At 35.5% G+C, this 26762-nt stretch overlaps 1 protein-coding gene across 1 annotated transcript in view; it reads left to right on the top strand.

Annotated features, from left to right (window-relative positions):
* The first annotated feature begins 3591 nt into the window (after window positions 1-3591).
* Window positions 3592-26762, top strand: part of NCKAP1 (NCK associated protein 1) — a 108429-nt gene continuing 85258 nt past the window's right edge. Inside the window, exons 1-2 of the mRNA XM_065931890.1 lie at window positions 3592-3879; window positions 18049-18159. Coding sequence (XP_065787962.1) covers window positions 3772-3879; window positions 18049-18159 — 219 coding nt within the window. The 5' untranslated portion in view covers window positions 3592-3771. The remainder of the gene's footprint in view (window positions 3880-18048; window positions 18160-26762) is intronic.

The following is a 26762-nucleotide window of genomic DNA, read 5'->3' as shown; positions in this document are numbered from 1 at the left end:
AGCTGAAAAAAAAAGTGAGAGTTAGTTGCACAGTTGTGTCTGACTCCTTGTGATTCCGTGGGCTGCAGCCTGTCCCACTCCTCCATCCATGGAATTCTCCAGGCAAGAATACTGGAGTGGGTTACCATTTCCTTCTCCAGGAGATCTTCCTGACTGGGGGATCGAACTGGGTCTGCTGCACCGCAGGCAGAATCTTTACCAGCTGGGCCACTAGGGAAGCCCAAGTGAAAGTAAAAGTCACTCAGTTGTGTCTGACTCTTTGGGACCCCAAGGACTGTAGTCCACGGAATTCTCCAGGCCAGAATACTGGAGTGGGTAGCCATTCCCTTCTCCAGGGACCAAACCCAGGTCTCCCACATTGCAGGCAAATTCTTTACCAGCTGAGCTACCAGGGAAGTCCAGAATGTGAGCTAGGGAGATTAAAGTCTACACCTCATACAGCTTCATATCTTAGAATAACAGTATTTTGCACATTTTAAGTATTTATTGTACAAACATTTACATTTAAATCCATCCAGAACTGTCACTATGAATGATCAACTATTTCACAACACATATATAAAAAGTTATATGTCATACCCGTGATTTGTTTCTGAAATCTTTTAAGTAGGATTTTATAACTGAATCATTGTAAAATACATTTGTGGGTCACAAAATGTAATTCTATTATGAATTCTTCTATAAAGCCAAATTTATTCCTCTTTCAATTTATATATTTTCCAGTTTGGGTTTTCAAATGTTTACTTTCCTTACAGTGGGTACTTTTATACTTCTCTCAACAAAAAATAATTTTCCAAAACACAGTTCTGTAACTTCTAGTCAGATTTATTGAGATATACTTTACACACAGAAAAATTCACACTTTTTAAGGCCTATTGGTCTATGTTAGCTAAATTTCTATGATTACTGCAAATAAAAAGCTATCATCTACTTTCTAAATCTCTCTGAAGCCTTATGTTCTAGGGACAAACAGCAGAAATCTCTTAACTGAAGTGAAACAATTTGAAGATCTTTAGTACCAAAGGAACTGTGAAGACTATGCTTTATTTGATGAGGGAAATAAAATCTCCAATCAAGCTTTTTAAAACTTACTTAATCTTTTCTAAGTTTCCTGATCATTTTTAAAATTTTTTGCTTTTCCAGAAAACAGTAGGAAGAAAAAATCTACAAGATGGGCAATTCTTATAATAACTTTATAGGCCGATTCACATAGTATGACATATTTTCAAAGACTGAAATACTGAGAGGAAATAGAAAAGGATATACACTAATTATACTTGCCATAAAATCATGTATGCATAGGAAAATACATGATTATTACCTAGCACTTACAGTAAACTTTATATTATGCGTGACCTCAATCACTTCTGTGGTGTCTGACTCTTTGCGACCCTATGGACTGTAGCCTGCCAGGCTTCTCTGTCCATGGGTTTCTCCAGGCAAGAATACTGGAGTGGGTTGCGGGGTCCTCCTCCAGGGAGGATATTCCTCATCCAGGCATCAAACCAAAGTTTCTTGCATTGTAGGCGAATTCTTCACTGCTGAGCCACTGGGGAAGCCTACTTCACACTACATATATGGGCAAACTTCAAAAGGGTTGGCTCAGGAACAAAATTCTTGATGCAAAATGTAGAGAAATGCAAGAATTATGAATACGTCACTTACACCTGATATAAATATTCTATTCAATCTAGGACCAGTATGTCTAAAAGTTAGTTATAATAAAAATTCAATGAGACTAGAATCTACAGAGCTCTCCCTCTATCCAGTACTTCTGAGTTATAAGCAGCTTCAAGTGTTCAAGTTCATATGGAATCATGAGTGGCTTTTCTAAACAACAGCTGTGTTCAAATTTTAATGTGGCACCACTTTATTGTCCTCTCTATACAGCAGTTTTGAAAAACTAGAAAATGATATAATCTTTCTTTGTAGGACTCTGTCTGGTTAAATTTGCCCTTGGTCCCTGAAAAAAGCACATCTTTACTCCCCACCCCGCTCCCTACAGCCCCTCCTTCTCAGGCCTGCCCTCACTATCTCAGGTTCCAGACTCTTACCTTCTCTAAATTAATATTTAAACTATCAAGTTGGACTGCAACCAGATAAATTAAATCCTGCAATATGCTAATAACTAATACTAGCTCAATAGGTGATCTCTCTGAGGTGTTTCTATTTAAAAAAAACTCATTCAAGTTAATTTTGTGTACAGGATTCCAAGCATAATGGCAGGTAGGATTTTTCGGTGAATATAGGACTCTTTTCAAAGCTCCTTAAATCAAGTTCAATCTATTGCCTTTATCTTGTAATATTAAAACGAAAATTTCTGAAGGAACTCTACCTATACTAGCTTAAAATGTTTCAGAATATATTCCTCACAACTTCCTTTCCATAAAGTGTTTTGATCAATCCAATGACACTTACTTTTATAATGTCGTTTACTGAAGGTGGCAGGATATTTTGTCACTTACTTAAAAATTAACACATCAAACGAAATTAAGGCGAAAAAAATCCATCAAAACAGCTTGACTCCTCTTTGCTGGAGTTCCTCACCCAAGTCAATGACATAAGTCCTTGAGTTTGCTCACTTTTGGAATCACGTCTAACATATTTGATCAGAGGGGCAACCTTCGGGTCTGACTTGGAGGAATTTGATCAGAAAAAAAAAAAAAAGATGGAAAAGCAGAATGTTGCCAAGAAGGCGTGGGATTTGGGGTGGAGGCCAAGAAAAAAAAATAGGAAAGTTCCTTCATTCACTTGAAGAAACATTTATTTCTGCCTCCCTCAGGCCAGGGCCCCTTCTGTGGACGTCTTCTCCGGAAGGGTAATCCCGTCGACCAATGTCAGATTCTGATTATCTGAGGAGCTCGAGTCGCCCTCGCTTCCGACCCTCTCTTCTGAACTGCCTTGAAGCGGGGGAGACAGGCTGGAAAGGGGAGGAAGGCAGAGGCGCAGGCCGCCTCGCAGAGCACATCTGCTGTGTTCAGCCGGAGCGTCTGTCAAGCAGTGGGAGGGAAAAGCGCATGGAGCCACCAGCCCACTCTCGGCGAAACTCGCCAGAAAAAAGCCCGCCCTGCCCCGCCCCCTGCCCGCGGCTTCTGCTGGGCGGCGGTGGAAAGGCAACTTTTGGAAACTTGAAAGGGGGGGCTGTGTGGCGGCCAGAAAAGCGTCACCTCAGCAGGTCGGGCTGAGGCTCCCCGGACAGTGGGCGGGCCAGGCCGGGTTGGGTCGGGTGTGGAGCCGGAGCCGCGTCCCGAGCGGCGGCTACAGCGAGGCCGGGCGAGGCGGGCCGAGCCCCCCGCCCCCCGGGCGCAGTTCCGCGTCCGGCCTGGCGAGGGCGCCGGCGCGGCAGATCAGGTGACCGAGCGCTCGTCCGGGGCTGCGGGGAAGCGGCCTCGTTCTCAGCCGCCTGAGACGCCGCCGCCTCCGCCACACCTAGTGGAGGAGCCGGGGAAGGCGGCTCGGCGGTGGGGGCTGGGGCGGAGAGCGCCCCGGGTGGGGACGGAAGGGCGGCGGGCCGCAGGCAGGAGGCTGTCGGGGCGCGGGCTGCTGCGGGGAGAGGGACGACGAGGCGTCCGCCGCGGCTCGCTCTGTCCACCCGCACGGGATTGGGGCGCGAGGGCCATGGGCGCGCGCCCCTGAGGCGGAGGTCACGGGCGGGAGGGGAGGAGGCCCGACCGAGGTAGCTGCGGAGGCCGCGGGCCGGTGACTGGGCGCGAGGCCGGCCGCGCCGGCCCCACCACTGCCACCACCGCCGCCACCATCACCACCACCACCATGTCGCGCTCCGTGCTGCAGCCTAGCCAGCAGAAGCTGGCGGAGAAGCTCACCATCCTCAACGACCGGGGCGTCGGCATGCTCACGCGCCTCTACAACATCAAGAAGGTGCGCACGGGCCGGCGAGGCCTCGGCGGGGCCGGCGGGCAGGCGGAGGCGGGAGGGAGGGCCGGGGAGGCCTGGGCCCTGGGGGCGGCGGGCGGCGCCCGGGGCGGAAAGCGCGGCCTCGGGCGGCAGGCCCGCCCGGGGTCGCCGGGATGCGCCGCGGCCTAATGCGGAGCCCTGGCGTCTCTCCCGCCGGCTCGCGGGCCGGCCAGGGGCGGAGAGGAGCCATTTGCCCGCTCCCAGCGATGGGAACTGGCCGGCCCGGCGCGGGGTGAGGGGCGCCGCCGCCGCCCCCTCCTCGGCGCCCTGGCCCCCGGGACTGGGTCTGCGCGAAAGGGAGGAGGATGGATGAGATCCTAGGAGGGGGCTAGGAAAACTTGGGTGTTCCGTAACAGATCGAATGGTAGAAATCTGGCGGAGATGGAAGCAGGTTTTTTTTTTTTTCCCTCAGTTCTTTTGGTATGTAAGTGGGAGCGTGAGAAGGGAATGGCTCATCTGGATGAACCCTACATCTCCTCCACTTGGCCATTTTATTCTGGATCGCCAAAATAAAAGCCATTGAAGAGTGTGTTGACGATTTGGAATTATTTCATTTTGAAGGTGGAAAAGAGGTGGGAGTGAGGGTGGAACCAGTTTTCTCCTGAAATACTTCTGGGTTGTGAGTCAGTAGGACAGGAATAACAACCTTCTTGTCTCTCTTTACTCCTCCTCATCTTAGTTTTTCCAACCATGTCGATAATATCGAAACATCGTTGCTTAAATTTCTTTACGTTCGGTATCTGTACAAAATAAAAACTGATTGTGTTGCTCTTATGCTGATTTTATGGTGTAGTCTGATTGAGTAGCTCTAGCTAATAGACCCATTGAAAGTATTTACATGGCTTTCGCAACATTAAGGAATGAAAGGCTGAGTTAGAGTTAAGAAAAATAGATGGAAGGATAGAGCAAATATTACATTATTTTAGACAAGAAAGACCAAAATTCTATTTCTTTCAAGTAAGTTTTTAGTAATTTGATAAAGAGAAAACTTAAGATTTTTTGATGCAAGCTGGATCCTGACAGTTTCCAGTGTGTATTTGATGTTACAGCTTCATAATTATTTTTGTTGGCTTTTTAATGCATTCTGAATATTTCCTTTTAGTTTAATCGTAGCAGTAGAGTTGTAGCCCTTGTAAATTAGGTCTCCTGAAGAAAAGAATACTTAAAAAAATTCGTATGATGGAGTTCAATATAAAATTGACCTATTTCAGCAATTTAATGTAGACACTGAAATTCTAGAGAAGACTGTCCTGGTTTAATAATGATAAATTTTGTGTAGCGATGGCTGTGTTCCATTGGCTTCCCTGAATATAAGGATTGGTTGACTTTAAACTTAGTGCACTCTGGAGAGTAAAATGCCTCTTCACACTTCAATTTTGTGTAACAGGAGCTCAGGGTCATTCCAATGAAGCCCTCTGCATTTACCGAGAAGAGACTTGGTTATAAGTTTATATAAGTTTGTAATAATTTTAGATAGTGTTACTTATAGGTTCATTGACCTGAACTTTTTTGTGAGATTATGCTCCTTAACTTGGAAATTCATTCCTATATGAGCTTTGTGCAAAAAAAACAAGCAAGACAAACATCGCTAGAAGTTACTAGACGTGTGGTATTGTGGTTAAAGGAAATGGTTATGATGGTTTCCAAGAGAGGAAGTGAGAGTAACATCAAAAGTGATTCGGGTATTTAGGCAAAATTCCTCTTTTTAAAGCATTCGTTACACATTTTTATGGCATGAAAATAGATTTTACAAATTTCATCTTCATAAATGATCTAAGATTAGATTAAATTCGAAGCGTTCAAATGCTTCAGTTCACTGCCTTTTCTCAAAAGCACATTTTTTCACTTCCTGTTTTGAGAAACTTTAGGCTCTTGCATTACTGAACTAGTACAATTTAAAGTGAGTTGATCATTGTATCCAAGTGTCTAATATTTTGAATTATTGAAATGTTATATTTCAGCACTTAACACATTTATAATTTCTTGAGAAATACTTCTACCTTGTCTGAGTGACTATGAGTTTCCCGCTCGGTGGGGACTGTTGCCATTTTTGAATTACTAGTACTTGGGTCTTACCTGGTCAATGAAGCTTTCAGTTAGGGCTTGTTGAAAAGGATGAATACATTATGCATATTATGTATGTATATGCAACATATATATGAGCGTGTGTGTGTGTGTGTGTGTGTGTGTGTGTAAAATCTTGCTCTAGTTTTAATAATAATAGCTTTTGATCTGCCCTCCTTGTGTTATTTTATATACAGATACATCAGATGGATTTTGAGTCTTTGAGCTTGTATAGAGTTGTGTATAAAGGCTGGCATATCTTCCTGGCTGGCTGGGGTTGAAACATTTGTTCAAAAATCTTGCCTAAAAAAGTGATTAAGATCTGTTTACCATGTGTTTATAAGATTCGTGCTGTCTACATTTTTATGGCAGTATAAACCCACGTAATCTTTTCAATCTCAATCTCTTACAGTCCTCAAAAAAAAAGAAAAAACCCCTTCTACCACATAATACATGTCTGCCAGTCAGTTACCACATTTTCATTAATTCATGGTTGCATTAGATTGTCTATCAGATCTGATTACTGTTTCAACTTAAAGTCTGCAATGGCAATATTTTAGTGAGCGTATACAGTGAAAAATACTTCAGTGACCTAAGTATCAATAAAATAACTTTAAGTTACTATAACCAAGAATAATAGGCTTTAATACTTAGAGGAATATAACATGGCTCCTGAAAAATACTTTGCTATTTGAAGTAAAATTTTATCAGTTGAGTAATTTTTTATATCTTAATATGTGCAGGCTGGAGAAGGAAATGGCAACCCACTCCAGTATTCTTGGCTGGGAAATCTCACCAACAAAGGAGCCTTGTCCATGGGGTCGCAAAAGAGTCGGACACAACTGAGTGATTGAACAACAACGAATAAATATGTACAGGTTATGAAAATTTTTAGAATTTGTGATCAAATCAGGGATCTAAGAAGATGTGAAGGAGGATTTTAGGGGGTAAAGGTGAAGGTGGTAGGTAGTTTTACATTTAAATTTATTTATTTCATAATGTCTTAATTTTTTAAAAATTAAAAATGTCTTCCCTTTTCTGGAGCGAATACTACTACCCACTTCTATAGGGACTTTTAATGTGTTCAGCCTGCTTTTATATCACTCATTGTGACAGGGCAGGCAGTGTGGTGAAAGGAGAGTATCCAGCCGGAAGTTAGGGGACCTGCCTTCCGGTCTTCAGTATGTCTCTGAGAGTTTTGTAACACTGGGTGGGTGTCTTGACTTCCCTGAGCTTCATTGTGTCTCATCTGTGAAATGGGGGAAAATTAACTGTGAAAGGAACACTCAAGTCTGTTCCAACTCTGATTATGTTTAAGGCCCATTGTTATTTTAAACAGTTTAACTGAGCTCTGTTTAGTTTTTCTTAATATAGGGATGGTAGTAACATGATCTGTCTACTTCATAGGATTGTGAAGATAAAAGATTATAACAATGTGAAAATAGTCTTAAACTTCTATGAATGTAAGATGGTATTTGTTTAAGACTCTCAGTAACTTTTAGGAGCAACATTTGTTTTTTTCTGAAATTTTGCTGCTGTTTAGCAAACACATATACCAAAATTCCAAAAAGGAAACATTTTTTAACTGAACTTAATTTTGTGTGTGTGTGTGTGTTTATTCATTCTTACTTTTTCTATTTTTTCTTACGCCATCACCAACATGAACTTGATAACTCTGTACCAAAAAGGTCTCAGTTAATGCTTGTAATATTTTTCATCTTGTTAAATTACTGCTTCAATTCTAAAGGACAGAAAGGCGAAAATACCTATCCATCTATTGCAAACTTCTTTTTAATGGAGTATTTTTATTACAGGCTTTTGCCCGTGATTTTGGATAATTTTATTTTATGAGTAAAGAAGTTAATAGCAGTGTCAAATTGAAAGTCTTTACCTGATATCTGCTTATCTAATGGAGGTAAAAAAAAAAAAAGTATGTGAAATATGCAATCAGGGTAAAGGAATCAGCTTTAGTCTTCCCTTTCAGTGTTAACATTTCTCTTCATTTAAGGGCCTTATTTTCTGTGTGGGTTAATCAGGAGCAGAAAGCATGTTCCAAAGATTGGATTCTGGCAAGTTGTAGAAGTACTTTTAGTACCTATAAGATTTTTCTCCCCAGGGAGATTTTCATTATCAAAATCCTTAAACATGTGTAGAAAGCATTGTCTCTTCATCAATCTGTATTTAAGTTATATTTATGTATATATATAAAACATGTATGTATTTATGTAAACAAATCCTACCACATCTGTTTGTAACTTTACTTTTCAAGGAAGCTGCTTGTAAAAATGAGGATTTGATAATTCTGTTTCTTGTTAAATTGGATGGTAGGCAGAGGAGATAAAGATCCCTGAAAAATACTTAGGAAAGAGGGTTATTTTTATTATTTTTAAGTGGCAGTGGTAAATTGCCCACCTTTGGTTTCCTTTGTGGAATTGTTAAGTAACTTAATTTTTTAAATGATTACAGAAGGAATACTTGTTATTGTCAAAAACTCAAATGTGACTTCAGAAATTCTCTGCCTGTTCATCTCCCACTTTTAAAAAATAAGCTGTGTATACTTATACAATTTTTTGTACAAATGCTGACATTTTATTATATTATAACTAAAATAGATTATTTCCAAAAATAAAGTTGAAGAAGCAGCATGGTACCGTTTACATAAAAATGAAATTAGGATTCTTAATCTGTTGCTTGTATATATTTTAAGAAAATTAAAGGGATGGACCTACTTAGTTAGCTACATCCAATATGTTGAAAATGAGGAGGCTCAGATGAGAAAGTATCAATATTGAAAATTCTTGTCTTTACTGGCAAGGGTGATCAAAAATTTTAATTTGTATTCTTGTTTGATAATTTACTTGCAGTGTTAGTATTAAGTAAATTCCAACCATAATTTCAGATCATGTTCAGTAGATGTACATTTTATATGTTAAAAATAGTTTTATCTCTTGTTGTTGTTCATTCACTAAGTCATGTCTGACTGCAACTCCGTGAACTGCAGCATGCCAGGCTTCCCTTTTATGTCTTTGTTTAGCAAAAAGAACATGTAATAAAAGTAAAAGTAATGCTAGCTATTTATTGAATCCCTACTATATCCTAAAGTAAAAAATTTTTTTCTTTTAGTTGTCCACAGATCTGTGATTTATTCTCTAGATCTGTGATTTATTCTCTAGATAAAGCGATTGAATTTAGTTAACTTGTCCAAATCTTACTCTGAAAAATAAAAGTTTGGATTGACTCCTTTCTTTCATAACCACTAAGCCTGGGCTCTTAATTTATTTTTGTCATTAGATTATAATCATTAGTGAAATTTTTCAGGAAGATATAATTTTGATTACACAATAATCTTAACCTAAAAGAAATAGGCAATTATAGAAATAATTTTCTTATTTACTGTAAACTACTTTTATATGAACTTTGTATGGGTTTGTTATGAAAAGGCATTGAGGTCATAATTAACAGTACACCAGTGATTATAAAGACTTCTAGTTAGCTTTGTAGTATATTGAAATGAGAAATAGTTAGAATTAGGAAATTTAGAATTCAATTTATTGACATTTTGGGGGAACTTACTAAGTATTTTATATTTACTTTTTATATTATATGCATTTTTTTCTTTGTGATTATTTCTAAGGTTAGTCCATGACATATTGAAAGCACAAACTGAAAGGACTAACCATATGAATAATACTATGAAAACTGAAAACTAACAGAAAATTTTGCTTAAATTGAGGGAAGAGTACATATAAAACAGGAAGGAAGGTGTAAACTCAAACAGTGAAAAAGCATTTATCTTCCTTAATTTTAAGGATATATACAGTCATTTCTTCATTGAAGATGCTTTGTCTCTTGAGATTTCAAATATACATTTTACATTTTGATTTTTAAAGTCAAATGGCAACTTTTTTTCCATTGAAAAACCCTGCATGAGATAAAACAAATGCCATTAAGGAAGTACAGCCAATGTGTTTCTTTCTGTCTTGAACTTTCCAAAATTAGTACTATTCTTTTCTGTTCCCAAGATGTGTTTTTTTGTTGACTGGTTTTAATGTTGTTGTTTTTAGTAAATGTAGTAAAATCTTCTTAATTTTGATCCTATTATGAATTTGCAGTATTGTAATTATTAATTTTGTCTCACTTAATATGACAGAGTCTTCTAAATCATTTCTTTAAATACTATTGTACTGAAATGTTTTACTACAATAAGTTTAACTTAATAAGCTCTTAAATTGCAAGTTTGTAAGAGTTGAATGGCAGAAAATGGCTTGGACATCTTGAGAATTGAATGACAGTAACTTTTATTTGAATCATTAACATTTTTAATAATTTTGAAATATATAGTGGGTTAAAGTTTTTGAAGAATATCTTGTTTTAAATATTGGAAAATATCTTCTTATTGCATACTTGATTATTTTAGATACTTGACAGTAATAAAACTATCTTTAATAAAACTTTGGAACTCATATTATGAGCTTTTCTTTAAGTTAGTAGCAAATATTGGGAGTTTGCTTTTCATTCATTCATTTGTTGAATGGCTTACTGGACACTGGGAAAACAAATGAAGATACAGTCTCCAGTGCCAAGAAATTCAGATTGTAGTGGGTGAGACAGACGTGTAGATAATTAAGACGCAGTGATTAAGTGATGTTGTGGGGGGTCTTGAGAGTGGAGTTAAAGATTCCTGTCTGGGGGAGATGGGAAGAAGAGATAGTGATTTTTGTGCTTGGTTTTGAAGTATGAATAGAAACTTCAGCTAGGCAATGACAGGGAATAGCCAATCAGTCAAGATTCCAAACTTTTGTTCAGTGAATATATAAAGATATATAAAATTTTAAAATCCTGTATTAATCCTTCTTGTCATACAGACTCTAAACTTCTGGTTTTTTCCCCCATACTTGTAGCATTCTGTGTGTTGAGAGGACTAGATTGTAGATAATACTTTGATACTTTTTTTTTTTTTAACTTTGGACCAGTTGTTTAAGCTTTCTGAGTTAAGAGTTCCTTTATTTATAAATTGAGGAGCCCCTTGGTTCTTAGTCAGAAATATGTAACATAACTATTTTAAAAGGTTTTTAAAAGTACATCTGGATCATGACCTATATCTACTGAATAAGCAAAAGCCCCTGAAGTTAGTCTGAAGAACCACTGAAATAAGTAAAATTAACTTCTTAATATTTCTGATTTCTTTTTCTGATAATTGCAGTGATTTGATTTTGATTTTGAGGGATAACTGACTTTCTGGAATGTTTGGCTGCACATAGACTCTGTACTAGCAAAATCATCTACAGGGTGCTTATTTGCTCTCAGCTTCTCCTACACTTCAAGTTACATTTTTTGGTTTTCTAAGCCTTGTTAGTCTTATTGACTCTAATTCTTGCAATCTTAGATATTCCTGTTTTTCCACGTGTGGAACACTCTTTAATTAGCATTATAAAGTTGAGAATTAAATGGGTTAATTCACAAAGTGCTAGTATATTGCCTGGCACAAGAGTAAGATGTGAATAAATGTTGGGTATTTCTGGAACTTGAAACATAGTTGGCAATTACTAAATGTTCACTTTTTCCTAATAAATCCAGCTCAATACCATCTTTAGGAACATTTCTTAACTATTCCTTTTTACTGCCTGGTATTATAGTTTGATACCTACTTACTGCTAATACAAAATAGCTATTTGTTTTTCAGAAGTATGTTTCCCAGCAGTCCTTTAAAGAGCAACTTCTTTAGAATAGTAACAGTGTGACCACATACAACCCTTATTCTTTGTTGGATATAAACTGAAATGTTTCTGTGTATGAGAAGCTGAGAAATGTTTGAAAACAGTAACATAGACATCTTTTTTGAGTATTGAATGGTAATTAGAAACTTTGATTTCTTAACATTTTTAATAAAGGATTTTGAAATATATAATGAGTTGAAATATTTCTTAAGTTTATGATTTTCCGAGAACTCGTCCTTAGGAAACAATCATAATCTTTATATACCTTTAAATCGGCTGTTATTGACTCTGTAAGAGATGATTTATAAAGTTATGTTAATTTTAAAGCAGTTCCAGTAATTTCAGTTTACTTTCCTATCAAGTTTTTTAATCCAAACTATAGAAGTGGGTTACTTTTTTTCTTTTCCTGCCCCCCCCCCCCTTTTTTTTTCCCACCTACTCAGTCTCAAGGGGGAAGTTGCAAGCATATTGATTGGCCAAAATGTAGGTGATATGCATGAAAAAGAAAAAGGAAAATTTAACCAATATTATTAGAATTTGAGGCTTGTTTTGGTCTTGATAGTTGGTTTTTTTTTTTTTTTTTTTAGATTTTTTAATACTGGAAAGTTGCACACTGAAACTCATTATTTTTAAAATTAGAAAAGAGTTATAGGCAAGTTCTTTTTACAGTCCATGGTCTTAAGTGATGTCCATTTTTCCTCTAGGCATTAATATCAATTTGTTGAAGACTCAAGGAAGAATTTTAGTCCCCATATACCTTCAGTTTTGCAAAACCTGCCTTAAAACAGGTTTATTAGTTCTTGTTTATGGAGTAAAATTAAATTCATCTTTCATCTTGATCACATTTTGTATTTTTCTCTTTGCTAATACGATTCAGGTGAGGCTGATTTCTTTCCTATACTCTCATAAATAGCAGTCTCACTCTGACCCCTGGGATTTTGTTCATGCTTTTTCCAATTAAGTTACTGTATTAAAAGAAATTATTTTGTTCTATAATATTTTGGCAAAAGAATGTATTTTAAGTTAGACTGGAAATTAAAAAATAAAACTGATTGAAGTAATCAAATTTTTTTCCTTTAATAATGATTACTTCAATAAAAATTTTGACCAGCTGAGGTATTGAAAGAATGGAACAATTTTTACATATTTTTTTGGAGTATATATTTTTCAATAAGTGTTTTTAGTGTTTTTTTGGTTTGTTTGTTTTGTTTTTAGTGTTTTGAAATACTTGAGTATTCAAAGTTAGTAATCATAAAGCCCTGAGCGAGTCACTTAATTTCTGATGCTCCTTTTCTCTCTGTTGAGTAAAGGTTTAGATAATTTCTAAACCAAGGTGTTTTGCATGCAACAGGTGCCTAGTAAATGTTCCTTTTACTCCTGATTCTTATATTGTTATTGTTTTGTTTTCTCTTGATTATTGCTTAATCTCTTATGCATAGAGGACTGTTTCTATATTTTTAATTTTTATTTTTTAAACATTGTGGTAAGGAAGTTCTTGGAAAAATATGTAACGTTAACCACGCAAAGTTAAGCTGTGGTACGTAATCTGTGTTGTGACAACCCGAGGAAAGACCTTGGAAGGGATTTCAGTGGTAGATTTGGCAGGAAGATTTGTTTAAAAGTCATACTTTAAAACTATATTAAGTCTGATTTTGAGGTTTTTAATCAAGGATGTTTATTTTGTGGCCTGAATAAAATGTGGTTTTCTGAAATATCTTTGTTTTTTATTTTGGATAATAAAATTATATTTGTATTTTGTGAAAAAATGAACTAGGAAGTACTGAATTGACAACACTGACTTTAATTTGGTTAAATGCATGATCTTTTTTGATAATTGGGAACTCATTATAGATATCCATCTGTTTTGAAAAGTTCTATTTTAAAAAAATAGAAGATTATTAAAACTTATAAGAATTTGTGTGCCAGGCACCTGGAATAAGCACTTTTTGTGTATTTTGTCTTCTAAAAATCTGAACAACCTACCTTATTAAGTAGGTAATAATAGTATCCTTAATTTACGGGTTAAAGTACTAAGGCTCAGGGAAGCAACTTGCCTAAGGCTGTATGGGCTGTGATCCATTTAGAGATAGTTATTAATTATTACATTTAAGTACTTCCTTTAACACTAGTATAATTTTATCTGCCAGATTAGTCTTAGCTTTGTTAAATTTAAAGATAATTAGAATATTCATGGGAAATAAAGTTTCAGTTCTGAAAACTGGAAATTTAAGTGTATAAATATTTAAATTTGCTTTAGATCTTCTGGAATTTTAAATTCTGGTATTTTATGCATTATGAAATCATGCTAAATCAAGATAAAAGAAGGTTTTAGAGTGGTGCTTTTTAAAACAATTCTAAAATTACAGGTATAGTTTCCTTTTTGCTTGATGAAATAGCCCTTTTAGCCAATTATTGTTGTTGTTTTAGTTGCTAAGTATGTCCAACTCTTTTGTGACCCCATGGACTGTAGCTCTCCGGGCTCTGTTCCATGGGATTTCCCAGGCAAGAAGCCTGGGGTGGGTTCCAGTTTCCTCCTTTGGGGGATTTTCCCAACCCAAGGATTGAACTGGGGTCTCCTACACTGGGAGGTGGATTCTTTACCTCTGAGCCATTTGGGCAACCCCTTAACCAGTTATGCAAAAAAAAATTTTTTTTTTCCTTTTGTAGAGCTATAAGATTCAGGGGTTTAGACAAAATTTTGTCCTTTACTCCCCTTTTCTTTTTTTTTGCTGGGTGGGGTGATTGACAGGTTAGATGTACTCAAGTTTAATTGAATTGAACAAACCTTTTGATTCAGTCTTTGTGGCAAGCCTTTCTGGAATATATTAGTTTAAAATATACTGATAACTAAGTATAGTAGTATATTCAATTTTTTTTCTTTCTTTCTTTTTTCTTTTTTGGCTGTAACTCATGGCTTGTGGGATCTTAGTTCCCCAACCAGGGATTGAACCTGGGTCCTCGGCAGTAAAAGCTCAGAGTTGTAAACCACTGGATCACCAAGGAATTCCTTATCATCTTCTTAAATATGTTATTTCAAAGGGTAATACTTTTAAGAGTGAAAGATGAGTTTTTTGTAATGTTACTGTAGTAGGACGAAGTAAGAGTTTTAGTGTATCAACTGCAGGCTGTGTTTTTAAAATATAGGTTATTATCTTATGATTTCTTTGTTGTTGGTATCATTAAAATGAAAATTTTGAGTTAGAGTGGAGAAGATTAATCTCTATAAACTGAGACATCTGGTTAGTTGGAATATTGTTGTATTCTTTCAGTATGGTAGGACGTTATTTTTCAGTTAATTATTAAGAATGGCTTTTTGCCAAGATGTATTTACCTAAATACTAGTTTTTAGTCAAGTTTTGTTTTTTTTCTTGCACTTTTTTTTTTTTTGACCTGAGTATTTGCAAGTGTGTCTATTGGTATCTCAAGTAGGTTGGTTTCAGAAAAAAATAAAATGGTGCCTAGTACTCTTGTATAGTGTCTGTGAGTCTTGTGTTTTTTTATTGGCATTTTTGAGTGAATGTAGTATGCCAGATACTCTTAAAAATTCTGCTCATATGTACACACATACCCACAAGCACACACAGATACTAATCTAATGGGCAAAATCTTTTTAGGGTAGATTGCAGTTGTGATTTATTTAGCAGATGAAGAAACTGAGGCACAGAAAATCACTCGATTATGGTTATAGCTAGGAGCCAGGATTTGAACATGGACAGCTTATCTTGTAACTCGTGTTCTTAACTGCTAGGCTACTTGTTTTCTGTGAGTAAAGTAAATTTGGTTATGTTTAGACTTGGGGTAAATAAAGAATAAATCACTGGAGGAAAGAATGTTAGTCATTATTTCTAATTCTGTTTACTATGATAAAGACTATTCAGTGGTTGCTATTCACATGAGACTTTTACTTAGGTAATTATAATTATAGCTATTAGGTAAATACTAATTTCCCCATTTACACATGAAAAAATTGAGATTAGGAGGTGTGCCGTAATATATTCAAGTATGGATCATGGATAGTTAAGTGATGAAGATTGAAATTTAGTCAGTCTTCTATTCCAGGGTCTGTATTCTTAATCTTTATGGCATACTGTCTCCCAGTGTAGTTTGTTTAAATGTGGCTCACTGAGTAGTGTGGAAAAAGGTAAATTAATTCCAAGGAAATACTATATAACCACTTACTTTTCCACTGAAATGAAATTCCATTCTTTTTGTTTTCTGTGCAGTAAGAAAGAGCTGTTTAAAGATATATCTTTAGTTACTAGATTAAATTCTTACACAGTAAAATTTGTGATCACTGGGAATGGGTATGGTAGTCTATTATATTTTATTAGTTTTTTCACTTATATTGTTAGAACGGATAACTGAATTTTAAAATAATTACAGTATGAAAGATAATACATACTATTTAAAAAGAATTTGGAATCATTTTAGTATTGTGTACTACCTCAGGCATGTTCTTGAAACTTGGTTTTCATTTTATCGTTGATACAAGAAATTGCTAATATGTGGCTATTTCCATTGGTACAAATTCTTAGTTATGTGGCTTTCAGTTATTCCTGTATATAATATTTTTGGGGAAGTGGGTTAATTGAAAGATTAATTTATGAGAAATAGTATTTTAAGCTAGTGGCAGTCTACTCTGAGGAAAAGTCAGATATGTTAGTATTTATGATATTGAAATGGAATTTATACAGTAGCTTTGTATCAGTCTGGTTAAAGATTCTAGAGGTTCTAGATTTCTTATAGTTAATTCTGTTTTATCTAATTATGTTTGAGAATTAAGATAATTCCTACTGCATTCCTATTTCCTTTTGGAAAATATAGGAATTTTTGCATTGATTTTTATACTTTGGCTTGGTAAGGAGTTAGTTGATATTTGAAAAATAGTTGCAATTTGAGGTAAAGTGCAAAAGTCATCCAATAACGACTTATTTTTATTCTTGGCTACCGTTTCTTTTTAAGGTATGTAAAATTTCACTGATGGTTTTGCTCCTGTTTTAATAGTTGCATGTAGTCTTTATTTTTCCTTCTAGTATTATTTTTAAGTTACTTAGAAAGAGCACCAAGAAACTGACATGGTTGTACACCTCACAGTAGTATTTAAATATATATGAATAATATAAACTCTATAAACTTATTGTATACTAAAACTTGCTACTTAGAATACCTTTAAAATTGTAGCACCATATAGTTTTCATCCTGTTTTGTTATTCATAGTCTGCAGTGCATAAGTTCTCTACTGAAACGTATGTCATAGTTTGGCAGTCATTGTTTACAAGTAATTTTCTCTCTTTTTATTACAATGCTTCCCCAGCAAGGACAAGTTTGGAAGGTTTGCAAAGCTTTTCACCTTCCCTCTGCCCGCTTGCCCGCTTTCAGATCAGTTTTCATGTTTCATAATTTCTCTTTCTGCAATCCACAACATAGCTCTAGTAAACAGTGAAAAAACATTAAATTACAGTATTGTATTTCCTCATACATAATAGATAACTTTTCAAAGGACCTACCCTCTTTAAAATACAATGAAAAGAAGTTAAGTAGAAATGTTACCATTTTATTAATTCACTAGGAAGCAGTTAATAATGTCACAGAATGAACAGTATTGAAGATTATTCTGTATTGCTAATAGTTCAGATAAAAAGTTCTTTCTAATAATACCTTACATTTGTACAATGCTTTACAGTTTAATACAGAGAATGCTGTACTGCTGATGTGGTCAAAATGTAAACATTTCCATTTGTTCTGTGCTTATGAGATATAGAATAGATGTAGATTTCATTGTTTGAAGTGCTGCTGGTATGATGGAAAACAATGTTGTAACTCAGATTTTTGGCAACACAAGTTAGTACTATAAGGCCAGTTTTAGCACCTTCCAGTTCTTTTGAACTCGGGCTCTTGTATTTAAAATGTTTAGATTGAATGAGGAGAACATTTTGGAAAAGACATTTAAACATAAGCTTTTATTATATAACACATAGAAACATTTCCAGTACTCTTATTGAATATTTAATTTTGTAATACTTTATTAGCTTCAGATGAATACAATCCTACCTCAAACCAAGAATTTTTTTTTTTTTTTCTTTTTTTTTTTTAGGTTTGAGCTTTTCCCTTCACTGCTGTTCTGCGCTAACTGCTTTGAAACTCTCCATGCATTTTTTTCAGTAGAAGAACATCTCTGTACTGTCTCCCATTGCATACTTCAGCTGTGACAATCCCTGCACTCTGCCTGTCCATCTTATCACCTGCTCACCAAAAACAAGTCTCTCTCTGGTTTATGATTACAGATTTGCTATTATTTCCTGGTTTTAGAAAAGGATGCATTTCACTTTTTTTTATTACTGTTGTTTTATAGGCTTGTGGAGACCCCAAGGCAAAACCATCCTACCTTATTGACAAAAACCTGGAATCTGCTGTGAAATTCATAGTCAGAAAATTCCCTGCTGTAGAAACTCGCAACAACAATGTAAGTGATTTAAATTTTTATATTACTTGATTTTAGCCATCTGTAGTATAAGTAATGGTCAGTACTTGAAGTAGCTCTTATTTATCTAATTCTTTGTATTTTGAATATATAAACTATATACATTAAAGGTTTTTAGAGATGATATTCTTATCTCAGAAATTGGTGAAAAAAATGATTGAGCTACATTGCCATTTTTTTTATAGAAAAATAGGATCTTAATTTCTTATGTATACTTACTCCTTTTCAAGTTGCAGCAAAGAGTAAGGTAATAGATATGCATATATTTTCAAATATTAGTATTTGCATGACTAGTTAGGGAGGTTTTTGTTATAGTCATAGGTTTAACTTTGTCTTGAAGTTAGAAAATATCTTCATAGAGCTTGTATTGTTTTTAATAATTAGCTGTGTTTAGCTTTAAAATGTGTGTTTCTTTTTATAATTGAGAAATACTTGTTATACTAAAAAAGATAACAAGCTGATGGTGTTAGGACCTTTATTATTCCATATTACATTTTCTCGGATGGTAAAATTTTTCATAGTATTATATTGAAAGATGGTCACATTTGGAGTCTTCCAAATTCCTTCGCATATCTTTTGGTAATTCTTTATAAGTGCTATGAATAACTAATTTTAGGAAATTAGGGTTTTTTTTCACCTTACTGTGGTCTTTTCATTTAAATTTTGTTGACTTGGACTCTTTCTGCATGTCTTCTCTTTTTCTTTTTTCTCTGGTGGCCTTATAATTCTTTCTCTTTTTCTTAATGTGCAAATTTAGTCTAGAAATTTCCTCTTACATATAATCTCCCTACTTTTAAGAAGCTCTGCTTAAAAGATATTTTGTCATCTTTTGGTTTCCTCAAATCATGTGGATGTTCATTGAAGATTTGTATTTAGCCTGTTATTCAACTTTCACTTAAAAATATTTTAATGTGAAGGAAAAATATCAGTTAGAACTAACAAAATAAGTCTGAAGTGCTTTTTAAATAATTTCTTAAAGTTTTTTTTTTATTTTAAAAGTTTTCTGTTTTTTGTGAATATAGGTTAATAGAAATCTTTCCTTTGTTTCAGAGAAGATTTTGTTTTATCATTAGTATATTAAGATATCACAGTTAGTTCCTGATTACATATGGGTAATTGAAAATGTCTTCAGAACACTATTATTGTGTGGAAAACTCTTTCTTCAATTGTTGATATTAGTTTGCTAACTTATCTGAGAGATTATATGTTCACTCTAAAAGAGATTTTATAATGAAATCTGTTTTACATTTAATTTTATGCTTCTCTTTCTCATGGCTCATAAAATCTGTGATATGAGCTCTTCAGAGAATCTTTTGAGTTTAATTTATATGTGTGTGTAAATTTCTGTATGCGAATAAGCATAGTTCCTTGATATGAGACCTTTCATTAGAAACTTAGCAAGATCTGATTAAACATATATTCACTATTTCACATCAGCAAAATTTTTTGTTGAATAAACTGATAAATTTTGTTCTTGATTTACTGGGCATACTGTTTACAATAATGCTAGGTTTTATTGTTGTTTGTTTTTTAATAGTTTATTTTTCATCTTTGTAACACAAAATTGATTTTAAAATAGCTATTCAAATACGATTCACATAGCATACAGTTCACCTGTTTAAAGTGTACAGTTCAGTGGTTTTTAGTTCATCCACAGAATTGTGCATCCCAGTGCCACAATCAGTTGTAGATCATCTTCGTCATCCCCACAAGAAACCCAAGACCCATCAGCAGTTTCTCCTGCCAATATCCCCACCATCCCAACTCCAGGCAGACATAAATCTCCTTCTGTATGCTTGCCTGTCCTGTAGATTTTATACAGATAAAATAAATAATGTGTCTTTTTTGACTGGCTGCCTTCACTTAGTGTGATGTTGTCAAGGTTTATCCAGGTTATAGCATATATCAGCACTTCTTTTCTTTTTATTGCCAAAAAATATTCCATTGTGTGGATATATCACCTTTTATTTATCTTTTCATCAATTGATGGATATTTGAGTTGTTTCTGCTTTATGGCTATTACGAATAATACTACTATGAATGTTTGTGTAAAAGTTATATGGACATATGTTTTTTATTTCTCTTGGAAATATATACCTAGGAGTAGAATTACTGGGTCATGTGATAATTCTATGTTTAATTTATAAAATCAATTATACACCATTGTTAAATGTTATCTCTACTTGTAGAAGGTTCTCTGGTTGTATTGTTTGCAGTCTGAATTTTGTCATATGACCTTTACAACTATTCTGTGTAATGCCATTCTGTTGTTTTTTTACATACTAAAGTGCTGTGTGTACTGTTTGTGTAGTTTTGTGATCTTAGTTTTTATTTGGGCTTGCTTAAATCCTCATGAGAAGTTCCTAGCGAGTTTGCGGTAAGAAGTGAGAAATGAGGGATTTCATCTTGTAACTTTTTAATTCTAGAGATGTGGTTAATAGAAGTATAAGGACAGGGAATGACAGTAGTGTCTGGGATGATTGGAGCTTACAGATTTCTGGGTAAATACACTGAAGAAATGGTATTGACATCACAGTTGCCTTTTTTCTTTTCTTATTCTTGGTCTTTGGGCCATTGTAGAGATGTGCTGTAGAGCAAGCTTGTATTATCTCAGGGATCAAGGAGAGTTACTGATCAGCAGTATTTCTGTTTTCATGCATGTTACACAAGCACCACTTGTCCCCAATTTCAGAAAAGGCAGTCACAAAAAGGTTGTTTCAGTGGAAAATTGAGCACAGTTTTTGCTTTCAAGTTTCTAAAATGGTCCTTACAAAAAAGCCAGTCTTATTTTGCAGTGAAAAGTTGTTAATTTTTTTTATTGTTTCTCAGGTATCTGCTCTTGTGCCAGCTCCCATACTCTTAAATCCAGTAGAAACTGGGAGCACATAGATATCTCGTATACAGTGAAGGAGGGCAGTGCCAACTAATAGGATTGGTTTCTAACATGGCTTCAGTGGTGATGATGCTGAACCCCGTTGAGTCACTTTTACTGTCTTGTGTAGTTGTGACTAGTTGTAAATTTACAAACTCCACCCCACCCCCACCCCCAATTTTGCACTTAGGGAGAGTCCATACCAAGGAATGTGATTTTTTTTTTCCTGGATCATGGTGTTGAATTAAATGCCCTATATGCTCCAAAGCAGTTGATTGAATAAAATTCAAGTGAATAAAAGCCAGTTTTATTATAGCAGCTACTTAATTGAGTGTCTAATATATGCCAGGCTATATATATAATACATATATTACATATATATATATATATAACATATATGTGTGGAGAAGGAAATGGCAACCCACTCCAGTATTCTTGTCTGGAGAACCCCACGGACAGTGGAGCCTGGAGGGTCCATGGGGTCACACAAAGAGTTGGACACGACTTACGACTGAACAATGTGTGTGTGTGTGTGTGTATTTTTTTTTATTAAGATTTGTTTATTTAGTTTTGGCTGAGCCTGGTCTTGGTTACTGTGAGTGAGCTTTCTGTAGTTGCTGCAAGCAGGGGCTACTGTCCAGTTGCAGCAGGCAGGCCTCACTCCGGTGACTCCTTTGCTGGGGAGCATGGGCTCTGGGGCACTTGGACTCAGTCGTTGTGGTGCATGGGCTTAGTTGCTCCTTGGCATGTGGAATCTTCCCGGACCAGGGAGCAAACCCATGTGCCCTGCATTGGCAGGCAGATTCATAACCACTAGACCACCAGGGAAGCCCCTGGCTATATGTTTTAATAGACTTTATAGATTTTCTTATTTAATTTAGATAAGGAAAACATTTCTGAGCTGAGAGGTTATTTGTTTGTACCATATCTTCCATTATTTTGAAAGTGTAACTGTCAAATCAGTTTATTATTTGCTTCTCATAGATATCTTATGAACATATAGAGGGGGAAATCTGTTATTTCCCTGGATGAGGAAAAGACTAGAAATTCCTTTTTTTATCAATAGGTAAAAGTTGTTTTGCCCAAGAAATTCTGAAAGCTAATGTTCATGTGTATATTAAAACTTTTAAGAAATTTTTTTCCGAAACTTCTAAAAACTTAATTCCCCCCTTTCTTCCTATGCTGTATTTACATCTAAAAGCTAGTTTGTTTTTTAAAACCGTAAAAATATCTGGCACAAAAGTATCATTAAGGAATTTTCTTATTTATTGTACATTTAGTACAAAACTTTGGATTTGATTCCCAAATTAAGGAGAAAATGATATAAATTACTGTCTTATGTATGTTCAGTTAGGTCTTAACTCCCTAAGAATGAAGACATTGTTAGTGAGTGGGGTGGTATAATAATACAGGGATTCTGTACTTAGGTATAGGCCATTATTGAAATAATTTGAAGTTAAACTTTCAAACTTAGAGGAATATTTTGTGTTATACTTATTCTTTATTTCCTCTTTCTTGGAGCATAGTATTACAAGATGCTATTATATGTAATAAACATTTTTAATTAAGTAGGTCACTCAAAGTCACTTAAAAGATCACTCAAGACAAGACAAAATAAAGCAACTCTAGAAGTGTCATAATTTCATCACAGTTTGTTCAGAGGCACAGCGTTAAAGTCTGTTTTTAGACACCCTTTTATCCCTAGTGCTTGGCTCATGAGAGACACTAAATAGTGATGAGTAAATGAACCTAATTGATATGCTTTAACTTAGCTAGCTTTCATTTATTCAAATATTGTCTATAACTATGTCAAGATCCAAATTTATCAACACTTTAAAACACTTTGTTATTAGCTATAAAAATATTTGTACTTTTTAGTGGAGCCCGGCTTCTTAAAAGTATAAATGTGTTTTGGAGGTGGGGTGGTGGTATTGAGGATGGATATGGGGAGGCTCTTGACACATGCACTGTGGTTTAGTCAGGAGTTAGAAGGAAAGGGTAAGGAAACTTGCTTATTCCTAGTTAGTCTCTAAAATGGGCATTACTTGTCTTGTCGTGGCTTCCATCATGATGGTACCTATATTGGTTAAAAGGATGAACAACAAACCAAAATGTGAGTTTTGGTTTTACTGCTCAGCAGATTTGTGTAACACATTGCTTTTGAAAAATGGAAGCTTTTATTTATATTACTTCTCTAACTTTTAGGTCTGCTTCACTGACTTCTTTTTCCTAGCAGCTCTTTTCATGTGGATATTTCTAAATGACCTTTTTTTTTCCCCACTTCCTGCAATATATATATGTAAGAAACATTTTACTTCCATGGCTTCATCTAAAGAATATATTATCAACTAAGTAATATGCTAGCTACTATACTATCTAGTAATATACTGTCTGTAGTTACCCTTTGGACAGCTCCACAAGCTGAACATCACACTTTGTGTCCGGTGTTAAACCCATGATTATCCTCCATTCTGTTTGTCTTCTGTATTCTTTGTTTTAAATCATTACAGTTCGCTTGGTTACCTAAACCTAGAACTTTCAGAAACCCCATCTAACTTTTACAAAATGTTAAGCTGGTCATTGAGGGTTTGTCACTTTTAATACTGTCTTTAATGTCTTCTGAATGTATCCTTTCAGATCTGTGAGTCCTGCTCTGACAAGTGAAGTGCTGTAATGATCCCATCAAGGCCTTTCATGCTTCCCAGTCTCTCCTGTTATTCCCCTCCTTCCTTTTCTCCAGCCTCCACTAGGGGAAGCAAAGCAAAAGTAATCTCTTTCTTTGTGGAACCTCACTCCTCTCTTTTCCATGCACCCATCTTTCAATCTCTGTTGACTTGGATGTAGTAGGCTAGCAAATAATACTTTGATTGTAGAAGGAATCATCTTACAGTAAAAGTAATGTAACAGTTTTGATGATGTATACTTTTGAATGAAGTATGTGTATATCCTCATGGAAACTTAAAAGAAATACTTAATTTTGACTAAAATTCAAGAAATTTTAATACAGTGAGAACAAACTTGTGTCTATATTTTTTTAAAGTGTCATCAACATTCAATTAATATCTCTTCCACATGTAATAGTCTTTATTTCTAGCTTAAATAAGAAAGAAAATTAATAAAAGAGTGAACCCCTCAATAGAAAAAACAAGTAACCCTTGCTTTGATATATTTAAAAAGTATTTGAAATAGGTCAAGTGCTGGCAGGGAATTGCATCAGCACTAAAGACCTACCTAAACTGACTTAATTTTTTTTTTTTTTTACTTTTAATTTTTACCATGCTAACATGAATATATCATAATTAAATAGTCTAGAAGAATTTAGGATGAAATGTGAGTATATGTAATCCTATCCCCCTCTTTCCTATCCTGCTCATATTTCTCAGGGGGAACCTGTATTTTTAGTATATCTGGAGGCTACCTCCAGAACTATAAGATATATGCTTATTCTTTTATATACTTATTTGCCAACTTTAGACAGCATCTGTTAACTCTTTGTTACAATATATGATGATTTAGCTCATTGTTTCTTCCCCTCCTCTATCCTCTCCCCTCTTCCTGATGTTTGATGTTCTTTTTGTTAATATTTTTGTTTCGTTGGTTACTTCCTTTTTAAACTTTAAATAGTGTAGTTCTCTATATTTATAACCTTAACCTTGGTCATTTACTTCGATGTTGTCAGAATTGTTAACGTTTTCCTTTGGTCCTGTAATCATGTAGTGTTCTGAGATTAAATTATATGCTGATTCTAAAAGTTAAAATAATTGGCAAAGACCTGAATGTTTGATTCGCTTTGCTTCACTCCATTATCACACTTTGGACTTCCTTAGAAGTCCAAATAATATTATATGTTTATATTGCTTGTATTTATATATATATTTATTATCAAAATGAAATGGATTCTGTCTCCCAGAACTATTTCACAGTTAAATTTGTTCCATAGATAAATATTATGACTTTCTTAAATTAGTTTTCTTTATAGAATATTAAAATTTATCCAGTCTAAAATTCATACCACCTTTCTGTAAGCTTTCCTATTTTTCTGGAGCCCACTCTCCTGTAACCCTCTGTCTTCTAACTTTCCTCTGGACAATTTTCTTAAGCCTGCTGCATAGCTTTCATCCCAGGATATATTTCTCTTTATTATTCCAAGTGTATTGGTTCTCACAAAGCCTTTGACTGTGTAGATCACAACAAACTGTGGAAAATTCTGAAAGAGATGGGAATACCAGACCACCTTACCTGCCTCCTGAGAAACCTGTATGCAGGTCAAGAAGCAGCATTTAGAACCAGACATGGAACAACAGACTAGTTCCAGATTGGGAAAGGAGTACATCAAGGCTGTATACTGTCACCCTGCTTATTTAACTTCTATGCAGAGTACATCATGAGACATGCTGGGCTGGAAGAAGCACAGGCTGGAATCAGGATTGTGGGGAGAAATATCAGTGACCTCAGATATGCAGATGACATTACCTGTATGGCAGAAAGTGAAGAAAAACTAAAAAACCTCTTGATGAAAGTAAAAGAGGAGAGTGAAAAAGCTGGCTTGAAGCTCAACATTCAAAAAATGAAGATCATGGCATCTGGTCCCATCACTTCATGGCAAATAGATGGGGAAACAATGAAAACAGTGAGAGACTTTATTTTTGGGGGGCTCCAAAATCACTGCAGATGGTGAGTGCTGCCATGAAATGAAAAGATGCTTGCTCTTTGGAAGAAAAGCTATGACCAACCTAGACAGCGCATTAAAAAGCAGAGATATTACTTTGCCAACAAAGATACGTCTAGTCACAGCTATGGTTTTTCCAGTAGTTGTGTATGGATGTGAGAGTTGGACTGTAAAGAAAGCTGAGTGCAGAAGAATTAATGCTTTTGAATTGTGGTGTTGGAGAAGACTCTTGAGAGTCCCTTGGACTGCAAGGAGATCCAACCAGTGAGTCCTAAAGGCAATCAGTCCTGAATATTCACTGGAAGGACTGATGCTGAAGCTGAAATTCCAAATACTTTGGCCATCTGATACGAAGAACTGACTCTTGAAAAAGACCCTGAATCTGGGAAAGATTGAAGGCGGGAGGAGAAGGGGACAAGAGAGGATGAGATGGTTGGATGGCATTACCGACTCGACGGATATGAGTTTGAGCAAGCTCTGGGGAGTTGGTGATGGACAGGTAAGCCTGGTGTGCTGCAGTCCATGGAGTCGCAAAGAGTTGGACACGACTGAACAACTAAACTGCCTGACTGATTGAACTTTCACATTGAATTTCATAGAGTTTGGGAATCCCCTGAAATTGTATACAGAGTTGATGTGTCAATGTATTTTTCAGCTTTTGTCATATTCCCAAGGGTGGTTCTTGTGATCCCATAACACATCTCTTTTAAAATCACCTTATTTTGTGAATCGTATGCCTTGTATGTTCTAATTATACTAAACTACAGTAATAAGGATGCTGTCATCTTTTTGGCAAATAAAATGGCCAGTGAGCCTTGTGTTGGGGTTTCATAGCATAGTCCCCAACAGGATGCATTTCTGCCATTTGCTATTATTTATTCATTTTCTTAAGATTTCTTAAAGTTATATCTTGCCAGTTTTTTAGCCATCTTCCAGATGTTGTTAGCTAATCCCTTTGACTGCAATGATGATTATGATTTCCTTCATAACAGCAAAGTATGTTACCAAACCCAGTGGTATTGTTGATCTTTAGTTTTTGTTTTC

This window comes from Muntiacus reevesi, chromosome 3 (genome assembly GCF_963930625.1).
Source record: "Muntiacus reevesi chromosome 3, mMunRee1.1, whole genome shotgun sequence".
Classification (NCBI taxonomy): Eukaryota; Metazoa; Chordata; class Mammalia; order Artiodactyla; family Cervidae; genus Muntiacus; species Muntiacus reevesi.
This window is presented reverse-complemented; position numbering and strand designations above follow the sequence as displayed.